General features: G+C 36.0%; 1 protein-coding gene across 1 annotated transcript; it reads left to right on the top strand.

Moving 5' to 3' along the window:
* Positions 1–32: 32 nt before the first annotated feature.
* LOC125680563 (39S ribosomal protein L40, mitochondrial-like) lies at positions 33–12,500 on the top strand. Its single transcript, XM_048920250.2, has 5 exons — positions 33–167; positions 2,106–2,195; positions 2,294–2,464; positions 4,763–4,961; positions 12,062–12,500. Exons 1-5 carry the CDS (start codon positions 136–138, stop codon positions 12,170–12,172), a joined length of 603 nt encoding a protein of 200 aa, XP_048776207.1. The 5' UTR covers positions 33–135; the 3' UTR covers positions 12,173–12,500.
* The last annotated feature ends 710 nt before the right edge of the window (positions 12,501–13,210 follow it).

Raw genomic sequence — 13,210 nt, forward strand, 5'->3', positions numbered from 1 at the left:
AAAGATAATTGCTATAATTCATATTTCGTTTTGACTTAAAATGCAACCATTCCATAATTCACCTCCCGAAACTCCTCTGTCTTCAGATTCCGTGTACCAAAACATTGTCGAGAACAATTTCTTTGGGAAAAAAACATGGTTCTCACTTCTCTTAAACAATGCACGAGGTAATTTGAAATATAGAAAGAATTTATTTGAAAAAATGTTTTGATACGACTTAAGGTCAGTAAGACTATTTGTTTCGAATATACTTTATGTAGCAACCACCACCCATTTTTTAAAAATTACCCAAAACAATAAAAATCAGGTATAATTACCAATTTTGAGTATGCTGATTTCAAATCTGGATTCCTTTTACTCCAATTTCTTATAGAAAATGAGGTATAGTGTCTTAAACACTCCTACCGTCAGGTTGCCAAAAACGGAAAATGTTTCATTTCGCATCAAAAAGTGACCCAACTTTCTTTCTTGAAACACCATTACTCAAAACAATAAAAAGCAGGTGTAATTACCAATTTTGAGTATGCTGAATCCAATTCTGAATTCCTTTTACTCCACTTCCTTACAGAAAATGAGGTATAGTGTCTTAAACACCCCTACCGTCAGGTTGTCAAAAATTGAAAATGTTCCATTTCACATTAAAAAGTGACCTGAAAATTATTTCTTGAAATAAGGCATACAACAGAAAAGGAAAACAATTGATACTAAATTGTTCCATGAACATTCTTAGTTGTTTTGGAAAGAATATATCTCACCTCTGGACTTCACAGATACAGGAAAGGTAGAGGAATACGGAGCGGATCAACGATCTTAAATTTAATCAGAATGGGCCATAGCCTAATGAACTGATGAACAGGATGAACAGGAGCAAAAGTAAAATTAATAGGAAAACTGATTTATTAAAGATCAGCAAGTCTTTTCCGAGAACTTTGGGGGGGGGGGGGGGGGGGGGGGGCTGAGTTGCATCATTATCAGAATTTACCAAAACAGTGGACTGTCTGGCCAGTCTGGGGGCTGAGCTAGTTGCATCAGAACTGACAGAAGCAGAACTCTCTGGCCAGTCGGGGGGCTGAGTGGTATCAGAATCTATTATTTATTTATTTTTTATTTTTTCAAATTTCAGAAATTTAAAAACTGCATGATCATATTTTTTTGTAACACTACTAATTAATGTCCCTTTATTGCGATGACTCTTCAAGTACAAACCATGATATTTAAAAAAAAAATGAAATGAAATGATAGATAAATAAATAAATAAAATATTTGTAAGTTACTTTATTTATCTGTAAGTAAGTCACTAATTAAGTGTAACTAGTGGCAGTGCAACTTGCAAGTGAAAATTGCATCATCTGTAGCTTATGACCCCTTTTGCCTTGCCTTGCAATTAATATTGTTGAAAATTTGGCAAATAGCATTTTTAACCCCCCAGTCCATACCCCACTTTTCTTTAAATGTTAAAAATCCAACTAATTCAGTGAGGAAGAAATGTCACTACCATATTTCGAATTTCCTCTAGACTATATCAAATTAAATACCGCACTGCTATCAGTCACAGTTTGACACTGGTAGGGGTATGGGGACCTGGTCTGCGAGTGTGATGGAAAAGATTCTGATGAAAATAAAGATTCACTCATCATTCAGAAATGTATAAACATTGTATTATTGTATACCACCGTTAATAATGGGAGTTATCTTTCCTTGGATATCTAAATTAATCAAATACTATATGAGCACGGGCAATTATCGTCCAGGTTTGACCTCAGTATAATTTATTCATGCATAAAATGTATTAATATGTCACTCTTTGTTGCGTATTTCACCGTTAAGTAAATGTTTACATATACTGGCTCTGCTTAATCGCTTCAATCTCAAAGGGATTTTCTGGAATGTGCCTAATCATGTGAGATACGCTAAATATAGCTATTTTAGATCCGAACGATCAACTTCGCATCATTCGTAGGCTCTAGGTTTATCCATACTAGCCCGTAAAAAATAGGGTGGAACCTCGTCCCACTTTTCCTGTAGAAATAAAAATAGAACATGACGCGCCACCTAGCGAGCATGGTTGTTGCTACTTTATGACCTGTATATATTTTCACTTTCAGGATATTTCAAAGAGGATCGTGCAGTAAAATGATGTTTAATAGTTTTCATACATGTGGAACACAATATTTTCATGAATCGGGGATCTTACAGTAAGTTAAAAATTCAATTATTGTAGAATAGATTTTTTTTTTTTTAAAAATACATTTTTTCCCCTTAGAATTATATTACAATATTTGATTCTTTACAGTGCCATGCCAATGAAACGCAAAGTCAAGTTAGACCCCAGAATTATTTTAGAAAAAGAACAGAAGAAGAGGAGAAAAATTGAAAGTGAACTTAAAAAGCTTGAAAAAACAGAAGGAACACGTAAACCTATTGACGAATTTGATTCGCAGAGAAAGCTTAAACACCAACTCAGGTAATGATAATAATTGTCGTATTTGTTATATACAAGTATCAGGTTCTTGTCCTGAGGGAGGCTCACCTCATCTGGTCTATGTAGGCTGTCGTAGGAAATTGGACACCGTCTCGGAATCCATCTGTATCAGTCCGCATCAGTTATGCAAAGTGTTGCATGTAGTCATCCTGGTAGCTGGGCGAGTCGTACCCAGAACGGCTTGCCCCTATCTACTATACATTACTTTATTTCAAAAAAGGTGACCTGATTAGTGCACGCATTATTCTTCCCCAGGGCGTGACTTATATTCTTTTGACTTTCTTTTAGATAACATTAATTATTAGTTTTTAAGAAAGAGAGGCAAAGGAAAATGTCAGGTATATATGGAATGAATGTGTATCATATTACAACTGGAAGAAGTCACCTTACTCTCAATAAGATTTGGCCCACCTACATTAAATGACATAGACAATTGAAGTCAAAATTTCGCCAAGCGAAGTCTTAATGTGATCAGACATCACTTGATATTTGATAAATGCTACCTAGATAATGTTCTCTGAGAAAATACACAGTGCAGTGTGAAAAAACATGTAACTGTAATTTTGGCTTAGATTCGGCTCGGCTGGATATTTGGATTGATGCCATCTTCAGTGAAAGGGTCAGTCAAAATATCCAGCCGAGCCAAATCTCAGCCAAAATTACATGTAACTGCTTTTCACTCAATGATCAAGACACTCAAGTCTTTAACTATACCAGTTAAAGTTGCTCAGTGGTAGAGTGTTATTTTCATAACTGGGAAGTCGCAAGTTCAAGCCCCGCTCAAGCCATGGCCGTATCAAACCTAAGACGTAAATATCATAGGCAGTGATTGCTCCTTCACCAAATGCTCGGCAGTTAGAAGTGAGGATCATGGGTCTTTTGGATATGGCCTTAAGAAATAACCAGAGGTCCCATGTTACAGCAGGCATTGGCACATTAAAGAACCCTCGTTGTTACGGCCCTGAGCGCTAAGCGTAGGTTTAAATTTGTGGTCGTTGAACATCTAAAGCTGATGATATCTCAATATGAGTAAAAAATTATTGACGGGATGTGGTACAAACAACCAATATTTCACTGTATTATTGGGAATATTTCATTACCAATATAATTTAGTATTACTCGCAACTGATATTAAGTTGAAAATGAATATATATGTCTTTTTTAAAAATGTTCATGTATTGTTTGCTTTGATAAGTGTATAAGTCTCCAGTTTTTAATTTGAATATGTGCTACGTACAGTAATAGATATTCTTACACAATGCTTAGACCCTTAATTTGCCCTAAGTGTTTACAAATTGTTAGGTAAGAAAGTCAATTGCATGTAAACAATGACTTTGCCCAGATACAAGATGAGGCCTGGCCTGAAGGTTATAAAACTTTTACCGTACTTATACTCAAAACTCAACCATGTTTGTTTTGAGTACAACTCTGAGCAAGTTCTGAAGCATACTCGAAAAATCTTGAGAAGTGCTCCATTTGAGTATAAGAATGATTTTATAAAAGTTTTATAACCTTCACTTTTGAGTAGGAGTACGATTTAGAGCATGGAGTTTGAGTTTGAGTATGAAAACATACTCAAAAAGTTATATAACCGCCTGTTTAGTTGTAGAATCCATTTATGATAAAAAAAAAAAAAAAACACCATTAAATAATGGACTAGCTATTAAAAGACAGCCCCATTAAGAATTATTAAAAACAATCAGCTGTCTGCCAACATTGTGAAATCCCTTGCCTTTGGGATAGTGGTTTAGGTTGTAAAAGGTTGTTCAGTAAAACCATGGACAAGTCATCTAAAGTAAAAAATAATCTCAAACTTTCACTATCCAAGTTTAGTACATGTACATTATTTTTTTTTTTCATCTTGATAAATATAGTACATCTATTTTAATGACTGGGCATTCTGACAGAAATAAAAGTAAAATATAAATATAAGAAATAAATTTCATTTTTTGAAAAAATATGAGGATGAGAACTGCGATGCTTCACTTTGGCATACTCCTCACGAAGCACATTAGCGCTTCATTAAGTATGCTGTCGTGGAACGTCGCAATTCTTATCCTTACCGTACATATTTTGAGTAATTATCAGAAAATAATTTATCATGCAAGAAAGTTACTGAAAAATGTGATTAAAAGTTCATTACCTTGTACTGTGTTCTTGTGAATACCTTCACCCAAAAGTAACTCAGTAAAGTGCAACTGAGGTAGATGTTTAGGTTGCACAACTATATGCATGAATTGATTTATGCACATCATTTTGGGGATTTATCATCAATTGCAGTGAGAGAGTGAGAAGAAATCCTGAGTTACCCAGAGAAGAAGTGTTACAAAGAATTCAGTTGGAAAAGGACTGGTGTCAGCACTCGTCGAACCAGTACAGGCTTCTCTGTCAGCGAATAAATCAAGCAACAAAATTCTCCGCAGAAGCCTTAATTGAACTCCGTAAGGAGTCAGAGGAACTTTATGTACAAGCTATTCAGGTAAACTGCAGTGCATTGGACCTTTTATATACTATCTAAATTTTTCAAAATCTGACAGATTCCCACATTTATAAAGAAGTGTTTCAGATATGTGTTTGATTTTTTCATTATCAGTACCTAGCAAGTCCTTTTAAAAAAATGTTGAGAGTTTACGGTTATTATACATCACATTTTTCAACATAAAAAAAAGTTATTTTCGGCAAAATCCATATTATTAACTGTAACTGTCATATATTTACATTTCCAACGATTTTGCCCTTTGACATCTTTACAAATTGTAATGATAGTTCTCACTTTCCTTATCAGAATGTGTTACAGTTGTAAACAATGGACATATGAATCTTGGTAGATATAATACAGTAACACCTATTTTAACAGCTGGGAATTCCAACAGAAGTGAAAGTAGAATGTAAACATGAGAAATGAATTACATTTTAACTTCACACTGCAAACTTTTTCATGGAGTGCTAATACGTTTCATGAAGTATGTCAGTGTGATGTTTTGCTGTTCATACCATCATGTGATGTATTTTCAAAAGGCACGGTACTGTAGTAACAAAATACATAGATAAGACCACCGATTATCCTCGGAAAGTCTTAAATGGATATGTGACTCTCATTTGATTGGTGCATTAGAAATGGCTGAGTGACAGTTATTCAATTCTGGTTAAAACAGGTGACATGTTGTACAGCCTCATAAATACAAATGTACGATGATTTAACTTTGTTTATAAAAGATGAAAAATTTGTTGAAATTTGAACCAAACAACTTGAATCCAAAGAAAATATATTTGTAAATGTTTCCACCTTTTTAGCTCACCTGAACCGAAGGTTCAAGTGAGCTTTTCTGATCACATTTTGTCCGTCGTCCGTTTGTCTCTCTGTAAACTTTTCACATTTTCGACTTCCTCTCCAGAACCACTGGGCCAATTTCAACCAAATTTGGCCAAAAGCATCCTTTGGTGAAGGCATTTCAAGTTTGTTCAAATGAAGGGCCATGTCCCTTTCAAAGGGGAGATGATCACAAAAATAGGGTGGGGCCATTTAAAAATCTTCTTCTCAAGAACCACTGGACCAGAAGAGCTGAAATTCACCTGAAAGCTTCCTGACATATTGCAGATTCAAATTTGTTCAAATCATGACCCCCGGGGGTAGGATGGGGCCACAAGGGGGGATCAAAGTTTTACATACAAATATATAGGGAAAAACTTTTAAAAATCTTCTCAAGAACCACTGAGCCAGAAAAGCTGACTTTTACACGAAAACTTTCTGACATAGTGCAGATTCAAGTTTGTTCAAATCATGGCCCCCGGGGGTAGGATGGGACCACAAGGGGGGATCAACGTTTTACATATATATATATAGGGAAAAACTTCTCAATAACCACTGAGCCAGAAAAGCTGACATTTACTTGAAAACTTTCTGACATAGTGCAGATTCAAGTTTGTTCAAATCATGGCCCCCGGGGGTAGGATTGGGCCACAAGGGGGATCAAAGTTTTACATACAAATATATAGTTAAAATCTTCTCAATAACCACTGAGGGCTATTCCAGCAAAAAACGTATGGGGGGGAGGGACGGCAGCCGATATTTTTTTGGATGGGTAGGGGTGATTTGGGAAAATATATTTGTATGGGTGGTTGTCTTCCAGGTTAAAAAAAAAAAAAGATGGGTGCCTGTGAATAATGATAAAAGTGAAAACGTATCACGTTACATTTCTTTTATTACAAAAGAAGAAGAAAAGCGGAGCCATCCTACATTAAGTACGGAAAAAAGATTGATAAATGGGCAGATAACTCAATGTTACTGTAAAACTTTCCCCTCCAAGGCGTTACCCAACCTATTGTACCTGTCCTAAACGACCACCAGTCTAATGCAACCAACGATCATGAGTTTTAAAACTTTTTCGTGTAATTTCACCTTTATGAAACGACTGTACATTTTTTCGATTACAACGCGATTCCTACTTTCGATTTCAGTCGAGCATGACTATTCTGGGAATTATCGCCCCTAACACTTTCGTTCTAAAATGCACAGGTAATAGCTCGTCAGTGATCTTGTTTTATCGGCACTCTGTATCAATTATTATGCCCAAGCTATCACATGCAGCGTCGTGTTAGGTTAATTACCAAAACCCGAGTTGTTGTTTATTTAACAAAATCAAGGATCAGGGAATCACGAGTGTTGTTTCCGAAGGTGTGAATTTCAACAGACTTTGATATGTGCGGGGTAATTCGGATATGAAATCTCCCACCTGGTATACCATTACGTTTAACAGAGTGGAAAATTTGCCTGATTGCGATATAAATCAAGTAAATATTATGCTTGGGACTGAAATTTTAAATGGAATATTCGCGAGTTTCCTGTATGAGAGATTGTGGGGGGGGAAAGTCAAAGGAAAAAAGTCACAATCTATATGCATACACTTTGTAATTTAGGAAAATGTCTATGTTTTGCACTTAAACCTAACTCATTGAAAAGTTCTTCTCCGTTGGTTGCTTGCTTGAATTGGTACACCACTATATAATGCCATTTTATGTATACATATTGTAACTGATGTAATAAGACACATGTCTTTTAAAAGCAATAAAGAGAGTAACAATATATGTGAATTTAAATTTAAAGTGGTATAATATATTCATATTTTATTTAGTTTTATATCATTTACAAAAAAACAACTTATTGTTATTTCAACAATTAACAAGCACCCAGATCATGACATGAGTAAAAAGGACATGCACATTTAGTCCAGAAATGATATGACAATATCCCACATCATTAGTCTAGTGAAACTGTTTGAAACAGAGCTAGGTTTCTACAACTCACATGTTTCCAGAGTATAAAATATTAATTGCATTTTTTCTTTCATTTTATATGCCGAGATCATCCTTTTTTCTCCCTACCAAAATTGCATTGGAAACCAAAATATGTAATTTTTTTCTGGAATGATTGCTACCTTCACCTCCAGATAAAACAACAAAGAAAGACATTTTATTGTTTATATTTTTATGCATTTTTTAAAATATAAACTAGAATTAAGTTCTAAAATATCATATGGTTGATCCATTTGTTACGTTAAATGAAAGTATTGAATTGTATGGGTGGTGGTGGCAGGGGAGAATCTAATTGTATGGGTGGTGGTAGCAGAGGAAAATTTAATTGTATGGGTGGCTGTCTTAAAAATAAAGTGCCTTCCCTCCCCCCCATATTTTTTTTGCTGGAATAGCCCCCGAGTCAGAAAAGCTGATATTTACAAGAAAACTTTCTGACATAGTGCAGATTCAAGTTTGTTCAAATCATGGCCCCCGGGGGGTAGGATGGAGCCACAAGTGGGGGGGGGGGGTCAAAGTTTTACATACAAATATAGGGAAAATCTTTTAAAATCTTCTTCTCAAGAACCATTGGGCCAAAGAAGTTGACATTTACATGAAAGCTTTCTGACGTAGTGTAGATTCAAGTTTGCAAAAATCGTGGCTCCCAGGGGTAGTTGGGGCCATAATAGGGACTAAGGTTTTACATGCAAATATATATGGAAAGTCTTCAGATATGGGCCAAGGTGACTCAGGTGAGTGATGTGGCCCATGGGCCTCTTGTTATAATGATGTCAGACATAAACAGAAGTATGACAACATTAGAAAATCACACAAGATCCATAATAATTAGTTTAAATGACATTTTTTTTATTCAATTTCTACTTTATTCATATGTTTCAATTAAATGTGAATATCAGGAAAATCATTATATACTTAGTAATAGACAAATCCCAGCATAGGAGTTATTCCCCTTGACAACATTTTTAGGTCACCTGAGTTTACCTGATATCACCTGAGTTTACATATTGCAATTGGTTGTCGTCCATCGTGGGTTAACAAGTATTCCCCTTGACAACATTTTTAGTTCACCTGAGTTTACATATTGCAATTGGTTGTCGTCCATCGTGGGTTAACAATTGAACACTTTTAACTTCTTCTTGATAACTACTGTCCAATTATTTTCATATTTGGTATGAATGGTCTTTGGGACAATGGGGATATAAATTGTAAATTTCAGGACTCCAGCAGCGCTGGGGCTTGGGGTGGGGCAAAAACTGCCCAAAATTGACAAATTTTCAAAAATCTTCTTCTCAAGAACTGCACATGTGTAAGAAAAACTAAATGCATGGTGATATAGAGCAGGAAGGTCTCTACCAAAATTGTAAATTTCATGATTCCCAGGGTAGGGGTTCTGACCCCAGGGCAGGACCAAACTTGATGTATTGTGTTTATGTGTAAAACACTTAAATAACTTCTTCTTTAGTGCTATTGATACTAAATTGAAACTAAATGGATTTTTAGAAAGAACAGGTAGTCTATTACCAAAAATTGATGATCCATGGGGTAGGGGTTTTGGTATCAGGGTGGGGCCAAAATGGTCAGTTATTAAATGTGTGAACAATAGACATTTTTAACTTCTTCGTGACAACTATCATTCCAATTCTTTTCATATTTGGTATGAAGCATCTCTGGAACAAGGGGAACATAAATTGTAAATTTCAGAATTCCTGCATCCCTGGGGCCTTGTGGGTGGGGCAAAATCTGCCCAAAATTGACCTATTTTCAAAAATTTTCTCAAGTTGAGAACTGCAAATGTTTAAGAAAAAATAAATGCATTAAGATGTAAAGCGAGAAGGCTTCTACCAAAATTGTAAATTTCATGATCCCTGAGGTAGGGGTTCTGACCCCAGGGTGGGTCCAAACTTACTATACAGTGTTTATGTGCAAGTTTGCTGATACTGTATAAAATCTTAATGCATACTAAGGAATAGCAGAAAAAGATGTACAAAAAATGGCGAATTTCACAACCCATGATTTTGACTATAGGATGGATCCAAATTAGTCATACGTGTATCTTTTAATGTTAATACATCTATTATATTATGTAAAGCCTTTCATCAGTGTATACACTTATGAGGGCATTGAAGTTAGAACACATCTTGTTTTAGACTTCTGCTGAATGTTAAAATTTAGCTTAGATATTCAGAACAGGAAATTTTTCTAGATTTCATAGCCCTTGGGAGTAGTGATAATTTTCCCTTGTACTCAGATGACTGATAAGGCCTGTGGGCCTCTTGTTTGTAATACATGTACACACAGGGTCTAGTCCCGTTTTGGGCCCAAACTCTGTGATACCTATTTATAGCATCACAGAGTTCGTGCCCAAAACGGGCTTAGCCCTTGTGCATGTACATATAGATAATTATACCCCAGTGGGTATGTTGTTTTTGACCTGTCCGTCAGTCCTGTTCTTGTCAACACAACTCCTCTGAGACTGCTCAACAAACTTTCGTGAAACTTTGTAGTTAATAAGGACACAAAGTGTAGATGTACATATTTCCAAAAAATTCTGATTCAATAATTCTTCTGGGAGTTATGCCCCCTTTGAACTTAGATTTCAAGCCCAATATTGAAGGAAAATCTTTAAAATTTTCATCTTAAGAACTACTGGGCCAGAAAGGCTGAGATTTACATGAAAGCTTCTTGACATAGTGCAGATTCAAGTTTGTTAAAATCATGGCCACCCGGGGTAAAATGGGGCCACAACAGGGTATCAGTTTTACATACAAATATGTAGGGAAAATCTTTAAAAATCTTTTTCTTAAGGAAGTACAAAGTTTACATGAAAGGTTCCTGACATTTTGCAGATTCAAGTGTTAAAATCATGGTCCTCAGGGGGCAGTATGGGGCCACAAAAGGGGATCAAAGTTTTACATACTAATATATAGAAAAAAATCTTTTAAAATGTTTTTCTCAAGAACCATTGGACCAAAGAAGTTTACATTTGCATGAAAGCTTCCTGACATGGTGCAGATTCAAGTTTGTAAAATCATGGTTCCCGGGGGTAGGAAGGGGCCACAATAGGGATCAAAGTTTTTCATGCAAATATATAGGGAAAATCTTGAAAAATCTTCTTCTCAAGAACCACAGGGCTAGGAATGTACATGATTCTACATGAAAGTTCTACATAATTCTACATGAAAGCTTCCTGACATAGTGCAGATTAAAGTTTGTAAAAATCATGGCTTCCTTGGGGTAGGTTGGGGCCACAATAGGGATCAAAGTTTTACATGCGAATATATAGGGAAAATCTTTAAAATATCAGCCAAGGTGACTCAGTTGAGCAATGTGGCCCATGGGCCACTTGTTTTGGTATCATAGTTTATCAAATTTCTATTGCATCCAGTGAATACAATTCCTGCAAAACATATATTTCAATCATGCATAAAGCTGAATCAATTAAATATTTTTCCAAAAAAAATGATGAGGACAGAGCTACCTTACAGCAAATAGCGGTACCCAATATACGTACAGTCTAGTAGTGACAGTTTCACTGAGTCAATAGCGGTACCCAATATACGTACAGTCTAGTAGTGACAGTTTCACTGAGTCAATAGCGGTACCCAATATACGTACAGTCTAGTAGTGACAGTTTCACTGAGTCAATAGCGGTACCCAATATACGTACAGTCTAGTAGTGACAGTTTCACTGAGTCAATAGCGGTACCCAATATACGTACAGTCTAGTAGTGACAGTTTCACTGAGTCAATAGCGGTACCCAATATACGTACAGTCTAGTAGTGACATTTTTACCGAGTCAATAGCGGTACCCAATATACGTACAGTCTAGTAGTGACAGTTTCACTGAGTCAATAGCGGTACCCAATATACGTACAGTCTAGTAGTGACAGTTTCACCGAGTCAATAGCGGTACCCAATATTTTACATACAGTCTAGTAGTGACAGTTTCACCGAGTCAATAGCGGTACCCAATATTTTACATACAGTCTAGTAGTGACAGTTTCACTGAGTCAATAGCGGTACCCAATATTTTACATACAGTCTAGTAGTGACAGTTTCACCGAGTCAATAGCGGTACCCAATATTTTACATACAGTCTAGTAGTGACAATTTCACCGAGTCAGACTAAATCAGTATTTTAATCTCAGATGTATACTAAATGTTTTTATGGAAAGTTCTCTGGGGAAGAAAAGTTACAGATTTAGCTTTAGCCACATATTATTGGTTATCTTTGCTGAATAAAAAGATGTGTTTTATTTTGACAGGAGGATCCTAGTCTTATAAGTTACTCCAAAACTGGACCTACATCTACACCAGCGATTAAAAATTACATATTCCCAGATGGGGAGTATAATGACGTGACTAGAGCTTGGTGATTTACATTTCTATATCAGAGTAATTAATGTGTGTGCATTGTATGCTTGGATTATGTACAACTATCAAATATTGTGTCATTCAGTTTAAGAGTTTACAAAAAAAGATGATAAAATTGGAATGTTTGTAGATTTAGCATACAGTGTAATGTTTCCTTTTCACTATGTATGATCAAAATATATGTCAGTGGAAAACTAGAGTTCTCAATGTCACATTGATGTCAAACAAGATGGAGAGAATTCAAGTGTTGAAGTATGAAAACTGATTTCATCAGAATGCACAATACAACAAACATTATAGCATTAAACATTCTCAAGAACAGAAGGATCAGAATTAGTCGCAGTCATTTTTATGTGCAAACATTCCCAGGTAATGCTTCCGGTTGCGGTAGCTCGGTGGAAGAGCGTTCACTTTATAACCGGGAGGTAGTGAGTTCGAGTCTCATTCATGCCATGGCCGCATCAAACCTAGTAAGACATGAAATACTGAAATAGTAGTGATTGCTCCTTTGCTAACTGCTTGGCATGTAGAAGTGAGAATCACAGGTCTTTCGGATACATGTATGACCTTGGAAACGGGGGTCCCGCATCGCTGCAGGGATTGGCACGTTAAAGAACCCTCACTGCTACAGCTCTGAACACTAAATATAGGTTTAAATTTGTGGTACTTCACTCTCAGCTGGTGACATTTCCATACGAGTGAAAAATTCTCAACGGGATGTGAACAAACAACCACTCAATCTCAGTTAGGGAAGATTCAAGTTCATTCAAATAAATTTCTAGGGTAGGTTTGGGCCACAATATGAATCCCAAGTATACGGTGAGAAAATTTGAAAATCTTCTCAAGAACAAGAGGACCTTGAATAGTAAGCAGTCATTCTCAGATGGTGCAGATTCAAGTTTGTTTGAATCATAGTCCCAGGAGGTAGGGTTAGGCCACAATAGGGGATCAAAATATGCATAAAAAATCTAAACATGATTAGTCATATTGATATGCAAGCATTCCAATGTAGTACAGATTCATATCTAACCAATTCATGA

The sequence above is a fragment of the Ostrea edulis genome, chromosome 2, assembly GCF_947568905.1.
Source record: "Ostrea edulis chromosome 2, xbOstEdul1.1, whole genome shotgun sequence".
Lineage (NCBI taxonomy): Eukaryota > Metazoa > Mollusca > Bivalvia > Ostreida > Ostreidae > Ostrea > Ostrea edulis.

Excerpts from the sequence above, each read along its gene's own strand:
- LOC125680563 (XM_048920250.2), top strand. The coding sequence starts at position 136 with ATGGTTCTCACTTCTCTTAAACAATGCACGAG. Across the intron at positions 2,465-4,762 it reads AAGCTTAAACACCAACTCAG|TGAGAGAGTGAGAAGAAATC; the intron begins GTAATGATAATA and ends CATCAATTGCAG. Across the intron at positions 4,962-12,061 it reads TTTATGTACAAGCTATTCAG|GAGGATCCTAGTCTTATAAG; the intron begins GTAAACTGCAGT and ends TTATTTTGACAG.